General features: G+C 46.6%; 1 protein-coding gene across 1 annotated transcript in view; it reads left to right on the top strand.

The window, feature by feature from the left end:
- Positions 1-4,629: 4,629 nt before the first annotated feature.
- wnt7aa (wingless-type MMTV integration site family, member 7Aa) overlaps positions 4,630-21,067 on the top strand; it is a gene marked incomplete at both ends in the record, with an annotated part of 50,235 nt that continues 33,797 nt past the window's right edge. Inside the window, 3 exons of the mRNA XM_084167091.1 lie at positions 4,630-4,700; positions 5,221-5,447; positions 16,694-16,965. Of these exons, the coding sequence (XP_084023217.1) occupies positions 4,630-4,700; positions 5,221-5,447; positions 16,694-16,965 (570 nt within the window). The remainder of the gene's footprint in view (positions 4,701-5,220; positions 5,448-16,693; positions 16,966-21,067) is intronic.

The raw sequence follows: 21,067 nt of genomic DNA, 5'->3' as shown, positions 1-21,067 counted from the left end.
TCAGACTGGATCCTCTATAGATAATGACAGAACCACTAATCTGTCAGACTGGATCCTCTGTAGATAATGACAGAACCACTAATCTGTCAGACTGGATCCTCTATAGATAATGACAGAACCACTAATCTGTCAGACTGGGTCCTCTGTAGATAATGACAGAACCACTAATCTGTCAGACTGGATCCTCTATAGATAATGACAGAACCACTAATCTGTCAGACTGGGTCCTCTATAGATAATGACAGAACCACTAATCTGTCAGACTGGGTCCTCTATAGATAATGACAGAACCACTAATCTGTCAGACTGGGTCCTCTATAGATAATGACAGAACCACTAATCTGTCAGACTGGATCCTCTATAGATAATGACAGAACCACTAATCTGTCAGACTGGGTCCTCTGTAGATAATGACAGAACCACTAATCTGTCAGACTGGGTCCTCTATAGATAATGACAGAACCACTAATCTGTCAGACTGGGTCCTCTATAGATAATGACAGAACCACTAATCTGTCAGACTGGATCCTCTATATATATTGACAGAACCACTAATCTGTCAGACTGGGTCCTCTATAGATAATGACAGAACCACTAATCTGTCAGACTGGGTCCTCTATAGATAATGACAGAACCACTAATCTGTCAGACTGGGTCCTCTATAGATAATGACAGAACCACTAATCTGTCAGACTGGGTCCTCTATAGATAATGACAGAACCACTAATCTGTCAGACTGGATCCTCTGTAGATAATGACAGAACCACTAATCTGTCAGACTGGGTCCTCTATAGATAATGACAGAACCACTAATCTGTCAGACTGGGTCCTCTATAGATAATGACAGAACCACTAATCTGTCAGACTGGATCCTCTATAGATAATGACAGAACCACTAATCTGTCAGACTGGGTCCTCTGTAGATAATGACAGAACCACTAATCTGTCAGACTGGGTCCTCTATAGATAATGACAGAACCACTAATCTGTCAGACTGGATCCTCTATAGATAATGACAGAACCACTAATCTGTCAGACTGGGTCCTCTGTAGATAATGACAGAACCACTAATCTGTCAGACTGGGTCCTCTATAGATAATGACAGAACCACTAATCTGTCAGACTGGATCCTCTATAGATAATGACAGAACCACTAATCTGTCAGACTGGGTCCTCTGTAGATAATGACAGAACCACTAATCTGTCAGACTGGGTCCTCTATAGATAATGACAGAACCACTAATCTGTCAGACTGGGTCCTCTATAGATAATGACAGAACCACTAATCTGTCAGACTGGGTCCTCTATAGATAATGACAGAACCACTAATCTGTCAGACTGGATCCTCTGTAGATAATGACAGAACCACTAATCTGTCAGACTGGATCCTCTGTAGATAATGACAGAACCACTAATCTGTCAGACTGGATCCTCTGTAGATAATGACAGAACCACTAATCTGTCAGACTGGATCCTCTATAGATAATGACAGAACCACTAATCTGTCAGACTGGATCCTCTGTAGATAATGACAGAACCACTAATCTGTCAGACTGGGTCCTCTATAGATAATGACAGAACCACTAATCTGTCAGACTGGATCCTCTGTAGATAATGATAGAACCACTAATCTGTCAGACTGGGTCCTCTATAGATAATGACAGAACCACTAATCTGTCAGACTGGATCCTCTGTAGATAATGACAGAACCACTAATCTGTCAGACTGGATCCTCTGTAGATAATGACAGAACCACTAATCTGTCAGACTGGATCCTCTGTAGATAATGACAGAACCACTAATCTGTCAGACTGGATCCTCTATAGATAATGACAGAACCACTAATCTGTCAGACTGGATCCTCTGTAGATAATGACAGAACCACTAATCTGTCAGACTGGGTCCTCTATAGATAATGACAGAACCACTAATCTGTCAGACTGGGTCCTCTATAGATAATGACAGAACCACTAATCTGTCAGACTGGATCCTCTGTAGATAATGACAGAACCACTAATCTGTCAGACTGGGTCCTCTATAGATAATGACAGAACCACTAATCTGTCAGACTGGATCCTCTGTAGATAATGACAGAACCACTAATCTGTCAGACTGGGTCCTCTGTAGATAATGACAGAACCACTAATCTGTCAGACTGGGTCCTCTATAGATAATGACAGAACCACTAATCTGTCAGACTGGATCCTCTATAGATAATGACAGAACCACTAATCTGTCAGACTGGGTCCTCTATAGATAATGACAGAACCACTAATCTGTCAGACTGGGTCCTCTATAGATAATGACAGAACCACTAATCTGTCAGACTGGATCCTCTATAGATAATGACAGAACCACTAATCTGTCAGACTGGATCCTCTGTAGATAATGACAGAACCACTAATCTGTCAGACTGGATCCTCTGTAGATAATGACAGAACCACTAATCTGTCAGACTGGATCCTCTATAGATAATGACAGAACCACTAATCTGTCAGACTGGGTCCTCTATAGATAATGACAGAACCACTAATCTGTCAGACTGGGTCCTCTCTAGATAATGACAGAACCACTAATCTGTCAGACTGGATCCTCTGTAGATAATGACAGAACCACTAATCTGTCAGACTGGATCCTCTATAGATAATGACAGAACCACTAATCTGTCAGACTGGGTCCTCTTCAGAATATGTTCCTATTGATTGGCTGATATAATATAATTACTACTGTAGTTCTATTCTAGGGTCAAAAAGCTGAACACTAGGGGGGGCTATACTGACGTTAACCACAACACAACACACTGTCATACAGGTGACTGCATCATTCACGTTAGTTACTAAAGAGCAGGAGAACAGTAATATGAATTCAATGACAAAATCATTTAAAAATCATAAATATCAAAGTCAAGGGTATATTTTCTGAAAGAGGGAGAACTACTGTAATGTAAAATCCATAACATATGGCAGTGAATAAGAGGTATGCTAATAAAATATGCCCATTAGTTAATTTACTCAGTGTTAATGGGATTCATCAAACGCGTGGCTACCTAATTATGTGATGCTATGATGCTTGCATCATCAATGAAGGCTGTTAATGTAGCAAAACACTAATAAATAGTCTGTCTGGAAATGAGAGGAGCCTTCCTGTGAGTGGATTCTATTTCAGCCACACCCGTTGCTGACAGGTGTATAAAATCAAGCACACAGCCATGCAATCTCCATAGACAAACATTGGCAGTAGAATGGCCTTACTGAAGTACTCAGTGACTTTCAACGTGACACATTTCCAACAAGTCAGTTTGTCAAATTTCTGCTACCTGCCCCAATGCATAGTAACAACTGTAAAGTTTGGTGGAGGAGGAATAATGGGTCTGTGGCTGTTTTTCATGGTTTGGGCTAGGCCCCTTAGTTCCAGTGAAGGGAAATCTTATAGCATACAATGACATTCTAGACGATTCTGTGCTTCCAACTTTGTGGCAACAGTTAGGGGAAGGCCCTTTCCTGTTTCAGCATAACGATGCCCCCGTGCATAAAGCGAGATCCATACAGAAATGGTTTGTCATGATCGGTGTGGAAGAACTTGACTGGCCTGCACAGAGCCCTGACCTCAACCCCATCAAACACCTTTGAGATTAATTGGAACACCGACTGCAAGCCAGGCCTAATCGCCCAACATCAGGGCCCGACCTCACTAATGCTCTTGTGGCTGAATGGAAGCAAGTCCCTGCAGCAATGTTCCAACATCTAGTGGAAAGCCTTCCCAGAAGAGTGGAGGCTGTTATAGCAGCAAAGGGGGACCAACTCCATATTAATGCCCATGATTTTGGAATGAGATGTTCAACGAGAAGGTGTCCACATACCTTTGGTCATGTGGTGTAGATAGCGGACTGCCTTAAGCAAGGCACTTAACCCTAATTGCTCATGTAAGTCGCTCTGGATAAGAGCGTCTGCTAAATGACTAAAAATGTAAAATGTAAATGTCTACATGGCTTTAAATGAATATCCCACGCTACATTCATTCACTCTGTCATGCAAACTCTGCAACAGGAACATTATCAATATAAACTTTAAATGCCGTTTATTATATGAAGACTTAAAATCGATATTTTGTATCAACAATTTAATAATTTGGTAGGACTATCAATCTGCTTTTATAAACGCAGATAGGCCTGTAGACTACTAATGCGGTCAGTCACTGTTCGAGAGGATCCTACCGAGTATCGGTGGCATTGTTTCGGACAGGTAACTGCTGCCTGCCGTGTGTCTGTCTCAGTGCTGGAGTCAGTGAGCTTCTTCTGCTGCATGTGTTAGGAACACGCCCAGATAGATAGCAGAGATAGATACCATCTGCCCTGCAGGCGAGCACTCAGATCTGTTAGATCTCTCTTTCTCTGAAGGTACCGGAGACAGGCCGATCAATGCGACGCACACAACTCCAGATACACCCCAGGATATTTCCGACTCGTTTGCAGAGGAACTTTCATTTGTCCCCCGGAGTTTTTTCTTTCTGTCGCCAATAAGTTTACCTGGAGTTCCCGCCTGCCTGCCTGTCTGCCTGCCGGCCCGGGCTGGGTCCAGACAGAAGAGAGCACGGTCTGATTGGAGCGGTCATATCAAACCAATTGGCATCATGAGCAGGAAAACGCGCTGCTGGAGTTTCCACATGTTTCTCTGCTTGGGAATAGTGTATTTGAAAATAGGGTGAGTAGCTAGCATGCACATTGTGCCTGATTATGCATGTTGAGACCTGATAGCGTGGAATTAGGGACGAGAGCTGGGCATGTTGTCAGTGGATAGCTATGAACACAGATCATATGAGACATGTGGGCAGGAAATAATACCTTCATAATTTATTGTAAACGAAATAGCATTAGACTCGTTTCTTATTTCATTGTTCCATTAATTGTGACACCTGAGTCAATGAGCTATTAGCCCTAATAGACATGTATTAACCTACTGTCCTGTACTGCACAGCGGGATTTATATTATAGCCTTAAATAGAGTTGACATGAAACAGAGAACGAAACATGACCAAGAATAACTCTGATTTAAAACATGTTGAATGGTTTTGTGTTGTAATGTATTTATGATTAATAGTCCCTCTAAAATGTCAATGTACTCGCATGATTATCATTCTCCACAATGTCCAAATGTTTTTAAACCATATTGATGACAAGTATCCCAACGCATTGCTAATTATTTGGACTAATACAATTCCCAGGGGTTTTCCGTCCGTGCTGGCATTAGGCGCGAGGATAATCTGTAACAAGATCCCGGGTCTAGCTCCCCGACAGCGGACGATCTGCCAGAGCCGACCCGGCGCCATCATAGCGATCGGAGAAGGAGCTCAGATGGGCATCAATGAGTGTCAGTTCCAGTTTAAAAACGGACGGTGGAACTGTTCTGCCCTGGGAGAGAGGACCGTATTTGGAAAAGAGCTGAAAGTGGGTATGTTACAATAATTTCAGTTTCACCACTTACAGTGATTAAATCGATATTATTAGGATACACCTGCCAAATTGACAGCACTCTGCTCCCAATTTATTTGCCAAGTGCTCAGAAATGTTCTTCCTTCTATTGCACTAAAGTGTTATAGCTAAATGTCCCCTTTCACTTTAGTTAAGTTTGACCATGACCATCATATGGCATTAGTCAAATTAAAACGGGCTAGGAGGTGTGGGGCAGGATAGGAGGGGTGGGCTAGGAGGGGCGGGGCGGGCTAGGAGGGGTGGGCTAGGAGGGGCGGGGCGGGCTAGGAGGGGTGGGCTAGGAGGGGCGGGGCGGGCTAGGAGGGGCGGGGCGGGCTAGGAGGGGTGGGGCAGGGTGGGAGGGGTGGGCTAGGAGGGGCGGGGCGGGCTAGGAGGGGTGGGGTGGGCTAGGAGGGGTGGGCTAGGAGGGGCGGGGCGGGGCGGGCTAGGAGGGGTGGGCTAGGAGGGGCGGGGCGGACTAGGAGGGGTGGGGTGGGCTAGAAGGGGCGGGGCGGGCTAGGAGGGGTGGGGCAGGGTGGGAGGGGTGGGCTAGGAGGGGCGGGGCGGGGCGGGCTAGGAGGGGTGGGCTAGGAGGGGCGGGGCGGGCTAGGAGGGGTGGGGTGGGCTAGGAGGGGTGGGCTAGGAGGGGTGGGCTAGGAGGGGAGGGGCGGGCTAGGAGGGGTGGGCTAGGAGGGGTGGGGCGGGCTAGGAGGGGTGGGCTAGGAGGGGTGGGCTAGGAGGGGAGGGGCGGGCTAGGAGGGGTGGGCTAGGAGGGGTGGGGCGGGCTAGGAGGGGTGGGGTGGGCTAGAAGGGGCGGGGCGGGCTAGGAGGGGTGGGCTAGGAGGGGTGGGCTAGGAGGGGAGGGGCGGCTAGGAGGGGAGGGGCGGCTAGGAGGGGTGGGGCAGGGTGGGAGGGGTGGGCTAGGAGGGGTGGGCTAGGAGGGGAGGGGCGGGCTAGGAGGGGTGGGCTAGGAGGGGAGGGGCGGGCTAGGAGGGGTGGGGTGGGCTAGGAGGGGTGGGGTGGGCTAGGAGGGGAGGGGCGGGCTAGGAGGGGTGGGCTAGGAGGGGAGGGGCGGGCTAGGAGGGGCGGGGCAGGCTAGGAGGGGTGGGCTAGGAGGGGTGGGCTAGGAGGGGAGGGGCGGCTAGGAGGGGAGGGGTGGGCTAGGAGGGGTGGGCTAGGAGGGGTGGGGTGGGCTAGGAGGGGCGGGCTAGGAGGGGAGGGGCGGCTAGGAGGGGTGGGCTAGGAGGGGTGGGGTGGGCTAGGAGGGGCGGGGCAGGCTAGGAGGGGTGGGCTAGGAGGGGAGGGGTGGGCTAGGAGGGGTGGGCTAGGAGGGGAGGGGCGGCTAGGAGGGGTGGGCTAGGAGGGGTGGGGTGGGCTAGGAGGGGCGGGGCAGGCTAGGAGGGGTGGGCTAGGAGGGGTGGGCTAGGAGGGGTGGGCTAGGAGGGGTGGGCTAGGAGGGGTGGGCTAGGAGGGGAGGGGTGGGCTAGGAGGGGAGGGGTGGGCTAGGAGGGGAGGGGCGGGTAGGAGGGGTGGGCTAGGAGGGGAGGGGTGGGCTAGGAGGGGAGGGGCGGGTTAGGAGGGGTGGGCTAGGAGGGGAGGGGTGGGCTAGGAGGGGAGGGGCGGGTTAGGAGCGGTGGGCTAGGAGGGGAGGGGTGGGCTAGGAGGGATGCTCTCGTCCCTAATTCCACGCTATCAGGTCTCAACATGCATAATCAGGCACAATGTGCATGCTAGCTACTCACCCTATTTTCAAATACACTATTCCCAAGCAGAGAAACATGTGGAAACTTTTCCTGCTCATGATGCCAATTGGTTTGATATGACCGCTCCAATCAGACCGTGCTCTCTTCTGTCTGGACCCAGCCCGGGCCGGCAGGCAGACAGGCAGGCAGGCTGGGTGGGAGGCATATTTTCCGGGTGGGAAGGGAGGATGCTGGTGGGTGGGTGGGGAGGATGCTGGTGGGTGGGTGGGGAGGATGCTGGTGGGTGGGTGGGGAGGATGCTGGTGGGTGGGCGGGGACTGAGGGGGAATGGGTTGGGTTTATCTTTGTATGCATTTCTTTGATAGTTTTTTTTGCTGGTAGGTGGGTGGGGAGGATGCTGGTAGGTGGGTGGGGAGGATGCTGGTAGGTGGGTGGGGAGGATGCTGGTAGGTGGGTGGGGAGGATGCTGGTAGGTGGGTGGGCGGGGCCTTAGATTATATCTAAATGTTTTAATGTGTTTTGAGGCTTTACATTTACTTTGTTTCCAAACATTGGAGTAAACAAGCTTCTATTTGGGTTCTGATGAGGTATGACAGCTGGACTCAGCTCATGGGGCATTTATCAGTTATATTCTTCAACAACCAATGGGTACATATCAATTATTTATAAGTCCAGAAATGGATGTTGCAACTGCAGATTTCCCCTTTGATTGGCATGTTTATGGATTACATTTACAATCAAATGTAGGCTATTCTTTCTATAGTATGATGTTGGTATATGGAGTAATGGTTGGATTCATATTTAAATAATGTGTTCAAGTTCAATTGTTTTCAGACTACTTTTTTTGTTTCAATCGCTTTTGTGCAAGTATGTGGTAAATGTTCATAACTCTTAGTACAAAATTCAAAACAGATCATCAAAAATGCAGTTACAAATCTCTAAGCACATTTTCAATTGACTTAGTACAACACACAAAATCATACAGTCACTGTTTCACCCAATTTAAACAGTGTTTTGCAATACACATTGCAGTACATATTCATAAAGAGCAATTGCTTTTCACAATACAATGTTCATATTACTGATTGTCTTCTCATTTGTTAAAATGCATTTGACAATTGCTTAGTCTGACTGCTGTTAATAATAATCACTTGACTGTTAGGTAGACCTATAGATTTTAAACCGGTTTGTCTACTACAGATTTTAAAGTCTGGATCCGCAGTTGTTCTTCCCAACAGATGGCACCCCACTGCTTGTGTTGTGAGAGAGGAAAAATATAGAGTTTGAACGAAAACAAGGTTTTGCCTAGCCATATCTACTGTCCTGGGGGAAAGGTCCCGTGTCGCTCAGTTGGTAGAGCATGGCTAAATGAAGGAAATGGAAATGGAAAGGTGCGTCACTACGCTAAATGCCGTCCACCCGAACAACCTTCATTGTGCCTCGCTCTGGGAGCCAGTGGAGTGAGAGGGAAGCATCTCCAGCCAGATCTAATGTGTCATATTCTCCTACATTCATTTCACATTTCCACTAACTTCAAAGTGTTTCCTTTCAAATGGTATCAAGAATATGCACATCCTTGCTTCAGGTCCTGAGCTACAGGCAGTTAGATTTGGGGATGTCATTTTAGGTGTAAATTGAAAAAAAGGGTCCGATCCTTAAGAGGTTAAGATCTGTTTAAGATCTAAAGTTAATTAGATACACTGAGTGTACAAAACATTAGGAACACCTTCCTAATGTTGAGTTGCACTCCCGTTTGCCCTCAGAACTGCCTCAATTCTCCGGGGCATGGACTCTACAAGGTGTCGAAAGCATTCCACAGGGATGCTGGCCCATGTTGACTCCAATGCTTCCCACAGTTCTGTCAAGTTGGCTGGTAGTGGATCTCTACTCCGAATAGCTAATTTCATCTCATCCCACAGATGCTTAATTGGATTGAGATCTGGTGACTGGGCAGGCCCCTGCTGTAAGCTGATTTCATGACAATCCTAGCGTTGTGGCACGGGGCATTATCCTGGATACACTGCTGCTATGAAGGGATGCATCTGATTGGCACCACCAGCCTGTAATGTTGGCATACGGCATGATGGATGCATGTTCTCTTGTGGTTTCTCCATGCTCTAGTCTTCCCATCAGCACGTAACAGCAGGGACCAGGATTCATCAAACCAGGAAATGTTTTTCCAATTCTCCAGTGTCCAGTGTTTTAGTTCCTTAGCCCACTGTAACAGCAGTTTCTTGTTTTTTTTGCTGAAAGAAGTGGAACTCTGTAAGATCGTCGGCTGCCATAGCCCGTTCGTGTCAACGTACGACGAGTTGTGCATTCTTTTATGGGTCTTTGGGAACCAATGTTGTACTGGACTGTCAGTTGACAAACTGTAGCCCGTCTGTTGCTCTGCATAATTAGTGTCTGCCTCCTTTGTCCACTTTCATCAATGACCCGTTTTCCACCACTGGTCTGCCGTTGGCTGGATGTCCTTTGGATGGTGGACCATTGTTGATACACACGGGAAACTGTTGAGCGTGGAAAAAAAATTGCAGCGTTGCAGTTCTTGACACACTCAAACCGGTATGCCTGGCACCTACTACCATACCCCGTTCAAAGTCACTTAAATCTTTTGTCTTGCCCATTCACCCTCTAAATGGCACACATACACAATCCATGTCTCAATTGTCTCAAGGCTTAAAAATCCTTCCTTAACCTGTCTCCTCCCCTTCATCTACACCGATTGAAGTGGATTTAACAAGTGATATCAATAAGGGATCATAGCTTTCACCTGAATTCACCTGGTCAGTCTATGTCATGGAAAGAGCAGGTGTTCTTAATGTTTTGTACAGTCCGTGTATATCTAGCTGTTTAAGATCTAAAGTTTACTAGATCTACCTGATGAGAGGCAGGCTTTGCATGATAAGACCTCACTGCACTCGACATTATATTTAAAAATGTTTCAGTTGATTGCCCTGTCGGTATTTCAGTGTGCAATGTGCTGCATACCTGTAGCTATCGGTCCAGAACTGTCAAACTCATAACGCTGGCAGAGAGAACATATATAATCTACTGATGTAGACACAGAAACACGGTGTACATTTCCTACAATGACGTTTTCTGACAAAAAGTACATCCTCTCACCTGCAGGTGACCAGACATGATTGGTCACGATTAACCAGCGTAAACTAGTTAACCGTTCTCACTGCCTCTGCTCTGGGTTACAAGGGTTAGGGTGTTATACACACACTAAAAACAAATGGTTCTATATAGTTCCAAATAAGGGTTATTTGGCTTGTAAGCACAGCGGGACCCTTTTTAGTACTGCTGTATATAGAATCTATAAAGAACCATGTCATAATGTTCTAAATGGAACCTTTATTGTGCTGTAAATAAGCGTTTCCTATGGTTCTATAAAGAACCATTAATTAAATGTTCTATATAGCACCAAATAAGGGTTCTGCTATGATTAAAACCCTTTTTGGGGCTTTATAGAACCCTTTTTAATGGTTCTATAAAGAAACTTTCTCAATCTCAAGGTTCTAGAAAGAACCTTTTGAAGAACCGAACAGGGTTCTATTTTCTGGTTAGCCATTCTATATCGTTAAAATTCCGCAGGTTTCATTATTGTGTTAATTTCACGGTTGAATCAGGTGTTCTAGATCTGGAATGGCTGAAGGTCCCTGGGAAAAATCACTGATTTAGACATCAGTTCTCAAATTGACTCAAGGCCAAATGTGAGTCTTTCACAAGACATCGTCATTGGCCATAGTCATATTTAATAGCATAACACAACCATTAGTTAAACTGGAATGACTCTCTCACTCACGGTTGCACAAATAGAGCTGTGAGCAAACCACGCCCCAAAATATTCAAATCCACCGCCGCCCCTACATTTTAATTATCACTAAAATATCAAATAACCCTTTTGTGAACGGCAAAGAACCATTGAAGGGCTTTAATGGTTATTTGAGTCATTATGGTTCCTCATAGAACCATCAACCTTCCCAAATAACCCTATTTTCTTAGTGTATAGGGGGGCTAGGGGTTGATTTGGAATACAGGGTCTGTTTCCTTGGTTGTAGGGTCAGAGTGTTGTAGGGTTAAGGTGTAAATGATTGATCGTGTGGAGAGTTGACCAGGCAAGCCAGTAACACTGCTGATCAATACTGATGATGATGATGACAGGACTCTGAAACTACAGAGGCTATAGCATTCACAGACTGTCTTCAAATCAACTGAGATTTGTCCTGATCGGATGTGAATAGATTACAGTATCGTACTATCACTGACAAGCTCATCAGTGTTTTCAGTTCCTGTGTATTTTATTTTCAATTGTATATAGACCACACCCTGTTGTAACAAAAACCTATGGTATCAGAACTCTGTGGTATCAGAACTCTGTGGTTTCAGAACTCTGTGGTATCAGAACTCTGTGGTATCAGAACAGAAACCTGTGGTATCAGAATTCTGTGGTATCAGAACTCTGTGGTATCAGAACATAACCCTGTGATATCAGAACTCTGTGGTATCAGAACAGAACCCTGTGATATCAGAACTCTGTGGTATCAGAACTCTGTGGTATCAGAACATAACCCTGTGGTATCAGAACTCTGTGGTATCAGAACAGAACCCTGTGATATCAGAACTCTGTGGTATCAGAACTCTGTGGTATCAGAACTCTGTGGTATCAGAACATAACCCTGTGGTATCAGAACCCTGTGGTATCAGAACAGAACCCTGTGGTATCAGAACAGAACCCTGTGGTATCAGAACACTGTGGTATCAGAACAGAACCCTGTGGTATCATAACCCTGTGGTATCAGAACTCTGTGGTAGCAGAACAGAACCCTGTGGTATCAGAACTCTGTGGTATCAGAACAGAACCCTGTGGTATCATAACTCTGTGGTATCAGAACTCTGTGGTATCAAAACAGAACCCTGTGGTATCAGAACCCTGTGGTATCAGAACAGAACCCTGTGGTATCAGAACAGAACCCTGTGGTATCAGAACAGAACCCTGTGGTATCAGAACAGAACCCTGTGGTATCAGAACTCTGTGGTATCAGAACAGAACCCTGTGGTATCATAACCCTGTGGTATCAGAACTCTGTGGTATCAGAACAGAACCCTGTGGTATCATAACTCTGTGGTATCAGAACTCTGTGGTATCAAAACAGAACCCTGTGGTATCAGAACTCTGTGGTATCAGAACAGAACCCTGTGATATCAGAACTCTGTGGTATCAGAACTCTGTGGTATCAGAACTCTGTGGTATCAGAACATAACCCTGTGGTATCAGAACCCTGTGGTATCAGAACAGAACCCTGTGGTATCAGAACAGAACCCTGTGGTATCAGAACACTGTGGTATCAGAACAGAACCCTGTGGTATCATAACCCTGTGGTATCAGAACTCTGTGGTAGCAGAACAGAACCCTGTGGTATCAGAACTCTGTGGTATCAGAACAGAACCCTGTGGTATCATAACTCTGTGGTATCAGAACTCTGTGGTATCAAAACAGAACCCTGTGGTATCAGAACCCTGTGGTATCAGAACAGAACCCTGTGGTATCAGAACAGAACCCTGTGGTATCAGAACAGAACCCTGTGGTATCATAACTCTGTGGTATCAGAACTCTGTGGTATCAGAACATAACCCTGTGGTATCAGAACCCTGTGGTATCAGAACAGAACCCTGTGGTATCAGAACAGAACCCTGTGGTATCAGAACAGAACCCTGTGGTATCAGAACTCTGTGGTATCAGAACAGAACCCTGTGGTATCATAACCCTGTGGTATCAGAACTCTGTGGTATCAGAACAGAACCCTGTGGTATCATAACTCTGTGGTATCAGAACTCTGTGGTATCAAAACAGAACCCTGTGGTATCAGAACATAACCCTGTGGTATCAGAACCCTGTGGTATCAGAACATAACCCTGTGGTATCAGAACAGAACCCTGTGGTATCAGAACCCTGTGGTATCAGAACATAACCCTGTGGTATCAGAACAGAACCTTGTGGTATCAGAACCCTGTGGTATCAGAACTCTGTGGTATCAGAACAGAACCCTGTGGTATCAGAACACTGTGGTATCAGAACAGAACCCTGTGGTATCAGAACATAACCTTGTGGTATCAGAACACTGTGGTATCAGAACAGAACCCTGTGGTATCAGAACAGAACCCTGTGGTATCAGAACTATGTGTTATCAGAACAGAACCCTGTGGTATCAGAACTATGTGTTATCAGAACAGAACCCTGTGGTATCAGAACTATGTGTTATCAGAACAGAACCCTGTGGTATCAGAACAGAACCCTGTGGTATCAGAACTCTGTGGTATCAGAACCCTGTGGTATCAGAACCCTGTGGTATCAGAACAGAACCCTGTGGTATCAGAACTCTGTGGTGTCAGAACAGAACCCTGTGGTATCAGAACTCTGTGGGATCAGAACAGAACCCTGTGGTATCAGAACACTGTGATATCAGAACACTGTGATATCAGAACAGAACCCTGTGGTATCAGGACTCTGTGGTATCAGAACTCTGTGGTATCATAACCCTGTGTTATCAGAACAGAACCCTGTGGTATCAGAACACTGTGGTATCAGAACAGAACCCTGTGGTATCAGAACCCTGTGGTATCAGAACTCTGTGGTATCAGAACCCTGTGGTATCAGAACAGAACCCTGTGGTATCAGAACTATGTGTTATCAGAACTATGTGTTATCAGAACAGAACCCTGTGGTATCAGAACCCTGTGGTATCAGAACTCTGTGGTATCAGAACTCTGTGGTATCAGAACACTGTGGTATCAGAACAGAACCCTGTGGTATCAGAACTCTGTGGTATCAGAACACTGTGGTATCAGAACAGAACCCTGTGGTATCAGAACCCTGTGGTATCAGAACTCTGTGGTATCAGAACACTGTGGTATCAGAACAGAACCCTGTGGTATCAGAACTCTGTGGTATCAGAACCCTGTGGTATCAGAACTCTGTGGTATCCTCCCGAGTGGCGCAGTGGTCTAAGGCACTGCATAGCAGTGCTAGCTGTGCCACTAGAGATCCTGGTTCGAATCCAGGCTCTGTCATAGCCGGTCGCGACCGGGAGACCCATGGGGAGGTGCACAATTGGCCCAGCATCGTCCAAGGTAGGTAGAGTTGGTAGAGCATGGCGTTTGCAACGCCAGGGTTGTGGGTTCGATTCCCACGGGGGGTATGAAAAAAAAGAAAACATATCTAACTGTAAGTCGCTCTGCTTCTGCTAAATGACTAAAATGTAATGTAAATGGTATCAGAAATATGTGTTATCAGAACTATGTGTTATCAGATCAGAACTATGTGTTATCAGAACCCTATGGTATCAGAACTCTGTGGTATCAGAACTATGTGTTATCAGAACAGAACCGTGGTCTGATCAGAAACTTGTGGTACTGTATTAGTGTGGTATCAGGCGGTCCATCTAGGGAGGGTCTGCATGCCTCTCAGCCCTCAGGCTCACCTTAAGGAGCTGCTAGCTGAATGGCAGGAGCTGGGCTGCAGGCCAGATGTCTAAACATTACAACACCATCTCTCCCTCTGGGTGCACCGTTACATACACCTCTGGCCATTGTAGTGCTGCAATACATGGACTAGACCTTCTTGGGTTGACCTGGTGAGAGACGGTGTTGACCTGGTGAGAGACAGTGTTGACCTGGTGAGAGACAGGGTTGACCTGGTGAGAGACAGTGTTGACCTGGTGAGAGACAGGGTTGACCTGGTGAGAGACGGTGTTGACCTGGAGGTTGACCTGGTGAGAGACAGTGTTGACCTGGTGAGAGACAGGGTTGACCTGGTGAGAGACAGGGTTGACCTGGTGAGAGACAGGGTTGACCTGGTGAGAGACGGTGTTGACCTGGTGAGAGACAGGGTTGACCTGGTGAGAGACGGTGTTGACCTGGTGAGAGACAGGGTTGACCTGGTGAGAGACAGTGTTGACCTGGTGAGAGACAGGGTTGACCTGGTGAGAGACAGTGTTGACCTGGTGAGAGACAGGGTTGACCTGGTGAGAGACAGGGTTGACCTGGTGAGAGACGGTGTTGACCTGGAGGTTGACCTGGTGAGAGACGGTGTTGACCTGGTGAGAGACAGGGTTGACCTGGTGAGAGACAGGGTTGACCTGGTGAGAGACAGTGTTGACCTGGTGAGAGACAGGGTTGACCTGGTGAGAGACAGGGTTGACCTGGTGAGAGACAGTGTTGACCTGGTGAGAGACAGGGTTGACCTGGTGAGAGACAGGGTTGACCTGGTGAGAGACAGGGTTGACCTGGTGAGAGACAGGGTTGACCTGGTGAGAGACAGTGTTGACCTGGTGAGAGACAGGGCTGACCTGGTGAGAGACAGGGCTGACCTGGTGAGAGACAGGGCTGGTACTCTGTCTGTCTGTCCTGAAACTGGTGGTGGCTGGACTAATGATTCCTCTGTCATCTAGCATCTAGCAAGCCCTGTGAGGTTTCTAATACATCTAGCAAGCCCTCTGAGGTTTGTAATACATCTAGCAAGCCCTCTGAGGTTTGTAATACATCTAGCAAGCCCTGTGAGGTTTCTAATACATCTAGCAAGCCCTCTGAGGTTTGTAATACATCTAGCAAGCCCTCTGAGGTTTGTAATACATCTAGCAAGCCCTGTGAGGTTTGTAATACATCTAGCAAGCCCTCTGAGGTTTGTAATACATCTAGCAAGCCCTCTGAGGTTTGTAATACATCTAGCAAGCCCTCTGAGGTTTGTAATACATCTAGCAAGCCCTGTGAGGTTTGTAATACATCTAGCAAGCCCTCTGATGTTTGTAATACATCTAGCAAGCCCTCTGAGGTTTGTAATACATCTAGCAAGCCCTCTGAGGTTTGTAATCCATCTAGCAAGCCCTGTGAGGTTTGTAATCCATCTAGCAAGCCCTCTGAGGTTTGTAATACATCTAGCAAGCCCTCTGAGGTTTGTAATACATATAGCAAGCCCTCTGAGGTTGTCATTATCTCTTCTGCATAGTAAACTAAGTTTAGGTTTTGTCTCTTGCAGAGATCTGTAACCTCACAACACTCAGAGTCCTTCATGTGCATTTGTCTCCCTGTTTTCCTCCCCTCCCCCTTTCCCTCCCCTCCTCTCCTCTCCCCCCTTCCCTGCCCTCCTCTCCTCTCCTCCTCTCCCCCTTTCCCTGCCCTCTCCTCCTCTCCTCCTCTCCCCCTTTCCCTGCCCTCCTCTCCTCCTCTCCCCCTTTCCCTGCCCTCCTCTCCTTCCTCACGCCCCCCCATGCCCCTCACCCCCCTACCGTCGTTAATCTGTTTAAAGCAGCCGTGATAAATGAACTAAACTTGGCTTGACTCGCACATTTTCTGATTTGGTTTGAACAAGCTATGTCAGGTATGTGAGGAAGCTTGACAGAGGGTCTTGTTGTCAGCGATTCTGATTCCAAATGTTATTTCTTTATATATCTCATTGCTGTTATATATTTATATATAAAAACAAATTCCCTTCAGTCAAATCCTCTCTCTTCTCTCCCAGGTAGTAAGGAGGCTGCCTTCACCTATGCCATCATCGCGGCAGGTGTGGCCCATTCCTTCACAGCAGCGTGTACCCAGGGGAGCCTGTCCGACTGCGGCTGTGATAAGGACAAGCAGGGGACCTACAGCCAGGACGAGGGCTGGAAGTGGGGAGGCTGCTCGGCTGACGTGAGCTACGGCCTGGGGTTCTCTAAGGTCTTCGTAGACGCGAGAGAGATCAAACAGAACGCCAGGACCTTAATGAACCTCCACAACAACGAGGTGGGACGCAAGGTACGTAGATAGGGTAACGAAAGAGGACACTCCACCTCAATGACATCCTGCATGAAGTCATGTCAATCCTGCATGAAGTCATGTGTTCCCCTCACTAACAATGTCTAATAGGAAGATCATTTTATCATATCGAGAAATGGTATAAAACAGCTTTCTTGTCGTCTGATAGACCACTATGCATGGATTGACACATAGCAGGAGGTAGAGCAGCAAACAGACCCTTCTCTCGTGTAATAATTATAACCTGGAAGACTCCGGTCCCAAGGAAGAGCTGGAAGCAGCGGACGGTGCTGTAACCTTGGTGTTGTGATGTCGGTATACTCTGGAGCAGAAACCACAGGAACTAGTCAGACACATCAGAGAGGTAACCTGTAAAGGTAGATAGGGTGCCATTAGGGAAAACACTGTGTGTGATCACAGCTTAAATCTGTGGTGTGGAACTGGAAACTGGAACACCCTGGTTCAGAGACACTGTTCTCTCTCTGTTGTCTCTCAGCTCCATCACCCTGGTTCAGAGACACTGTTGTCACTCTCAGCTCCATCACCCTGGTTCAGAGACACTGTTCTCTCTCTGTTCTCTCTCAGCTCCATCACCCTGGTTCAGACACTGTTCTCTCACTGTTGTCTCTCTCAACTCCATCACCCTGTTTCAGAGACACTGTTCTCTCTCTCAGCTCCATCATTCTGGTTCAGAGACACTTTTCTCTCTCTCAGCTCCGTCACCCTGGTTTAGAGACACTGTTCTCTCTCTCAGCTCCATCACCCTGGTTCAGAGACACTGTTCTCTCTCTCAGCTCCATCACCCTGGTTCAGAGACACTGTTCTCTCTCTCAGCTCCATCACCCTGTGGTAACACAATCACCCAGAGCACTGTGGGGGGAACTTCCATTGTGATGTTCAAATGCATCTTTTGATATTTTTCCATCAAGTATCTGGTGAGTTATACTAAGTACTTCCTCTAAGAACAGGCTGAATGGAAATGTAGTAACTGTTTTGAAGTTTAGGTCTTTTGAAGACATGATGAGATAATTTAAGAAATCAACCTCTACATGTTTTGATGATGTTTTCACTTCACAGAGCTTCTCTCTCTGTCTGGAGAAGCACCACTGGATGATAGGACCTTTACATTGATTAAGGTTCAACATTATCAAAGCATTTGTGTTTAGTGAGTCCACCAGATCAGATGCAGTAGGGACGACGAGGGATTTTCTCTTTATAAGTGCGTGAAAATTGACAATTTTGATGTCCTGCTAAACATTCGAAATGTAACGAGTACTTTTGCGTGTCAGGGAAAATTTATGGAGTACAAAGTACATTATTTTCTTTAGGAATATAGTGGAGTAAAAGTAGTACTTCAAAGTATTTTTACTTAAGTACTTTACACGCACTTTATTCCCTGTGTAGTGCACTCTTTTTGACCAGGGCCCGTAGGGTGGTGGTTCACTATAAAGCATAGTGAATAGGGTGATAGTTGGGACACATCCTGGTTGTCTAGAGAAATATATAAAGGCCTTGCTGACTGGCAGCAGGTAGCCTAGCAGTTAAGAGGTTGGGCCAGTAACCAAAAGGTTGCTGGTTCGAATCCCTGAGCTGACTAGGTGAAAACTCCTGTAAGTCTGGATAAGAGCGTCTGCTACATGACTAAAATGTAAATGTAAACAACCTGTTAGAGGTTGGTAGTCTGCTCTCTCTGTCTCCATCTCTCTCTTACTGTCTCTGTCTCTTTCTGTCTCCATCTCTCTCTTTCTGTCTCTGTCTCCATCTCTCTCTTTCTGTCTCTGTCTCCATCAGAGACAGAGACAGAAAGACACATCAGAGAGGTAACCTGTAAAGGTAGATAGGGTGCCATTAGGGAAAACACTGTGTGTGATCACAGCTTAAATCTGTGGTGTGGAACTGGAAACTGGAACACCCTGGTTCAGAGACACTGTTCTCTCTCTGTTGTCTCTCAGCTCCATCACCCTGGTTCAGAGACACTGTTGTCACTCTCAGCTCCATCACCCTGGTTCAGAGACACTGTTCTCTCTCTGTTCTCTCTCAGCTCCATCACCCTGGTTCAGACACTGTTCTCTCACTGTTGTCTCTCTCAACTCCATCACCCTGTTTCAGAGACACTGTTCTCTCTCTCAGCTCCATCATCCTGGTTCAGAGACACTTTTCTCTCTCTCAGCTCCGTCACCCTGGTTTAGAGACACTGTTCTCTCTCTCAGCTCCATCACCCTGGTTCAGAGACATATATAAAGGCCTTGCTGACTGGCGGCAGGTAGCCTAGCAGTTAAGAGGTTGGGCCAGTAACCAAAAGGTTGCTGGTTCGAATCCCTGAGCTGACTAGGTGAAAACTCCTGTAAGTCTGGATAAGAGCGTCTGCTACATGACTAAAATGTAAATGTAAACAACCTGTTAGAGGTTGGTAGTCTGCTCTCTCTGTCTCCATCTTTCTGTCTCTGTCTCTTTCTGTCTCCATCTCTCTCTTTCTGTCTCTGTCTCCATCTCTCTCTTTCTGTCTCTGTCTCCATCTCTCTCTTTCTGTCTCTGTCTCCATCTCTCTCTTTCTGTCTCCATCTCTCTCTTTCTGTCTCTGTCTCATCTCTCTTTCTGTCTCTGTCTCCATCTCTCTCTGTCTCTCTCTCTCTCTCTCCTACCCACAAACTGTTCTTAATGATTCCATTCCCCCTTCTCTCATATCCCACCTCTCTCTCTCTCTCTCTCTCTCTCTCTCTCTCTCTCTCTCTCTCTCTCTCCCTCTCTCTCTCTCTCTCTCTCTCTCTCTCTCTCTCTCCTCTCTCTCTCTCTCTCTCTCTCTCTCTCTCTCTCTCTCTCTCTCTCTCTCTCTCTCTCTCTCTTCTCTTCTCTCTTCTCTCTCTCTCTCTCTCTCTCTCTCTCTCCTCTCTCTCTCTCTCTCTCTCTCTCTCTCTCTCTCTCTCTCTCTCTCTCTCTCTCTCTTCTCTCTCTCTCTCTCCTCTCTCTCTCTCTCTCTCTCTCTCTCTCTCTCTCTCTCTCTCTCTTCTCTCTCTCTCTCTCTCTCTCTCTCTCTCTCTCTCTCTCTCTCTCTCAGACAGGCTGGAGTCAGGTGGGTAATCATCAGAAGCCCTGGGTGCATAGCAGCTTAGTATGTTAATTCCTTAGACTCCTGAGAAACGCTAGATTCACGGAGCTGATTGAAGTTACATGCCCATGATGATGTTGTTGTTAGTTTAACATTCAGACCCCCATGGATCCTCCCATGGCATTCCCTACACCCCTGTTTATTCTGCTCAAGTAGGTAGACAGTCACAGACACAAGCTCAAACCCTTTGATGTCATGGAAGGTATGTTCAGTCCCAGAGCAATGCCTTGGCCAGCCTGGGCCCAGATGACAGACTATGGTAGCCAAGCGGAGGATGTTTCTAATGATGACAGACTATGGTAGCCAAGCGGAGGATGTTTCTAATGATGACAGACTATGGTAGCCAAGCGGAGGATGTTTCTAATGATGACAGACTATGGTAGCCAAGCGGAGGATGTTTCTAATGATGACAGACTATGGTAGCCAAGCGGAGGATGTTTCTAATGATGACAGACTATGGTAGCCAAGCGGAGGATGTTTCTAATGATGACAGACTATGGTAGCCAAGCGGAGGATGTTTCTAATGATGACAGACTATGCTAGCCAAGCGGAGGATGTTTCTAATGATGACAGACTATGGTAGCCAAGCGGAGGATGTTTCTAATGATGACAGAATACAGGTTAGGGATTCTCAGATCGTTAACCCAGCATGGTGCCAGTCTTGAGGGTACCTTGTGCCAGCACAATAGGGTCACATCCCGCATATAAATACTTAGGCATTTGGGTTGATATGATTTTGACGTTTTCAAAAACATATATAATAGCGGGTTAAGAAGCTAAGATTTAAAGTTGGCTTTTTCTACAGAAACAGATCGTGCCTAAGCAGTAGGAAGCAGAATATTCAGTCAACCTTTTGATCTGTTCCTGATTATGGATTATTATTTATCAAAGTGCAGCTGCTACTACTCATAACCCTTTGGATGCCGTCTACCATAGTGCCTTTCGTTTTGTTACAGGGGACAGTTTTGATACTCATCACTGCATCCTGTATCAGAA

Source organism: Coregonus lavaretus (genome assembly GCF_964263955.1).
Source record: "Coregonus lavaretus genome assembly, chromosome: 8".
Lineage (NCBI taxonomy): Eukaryota > Metazoa > Chordata > Actinopteri > Salmoniformes > Salmonidae > Coregonus > Coregonus lavaretus.
This window is presented reverse-complemented; position numbering and strand designations above follow the sequence as displayed.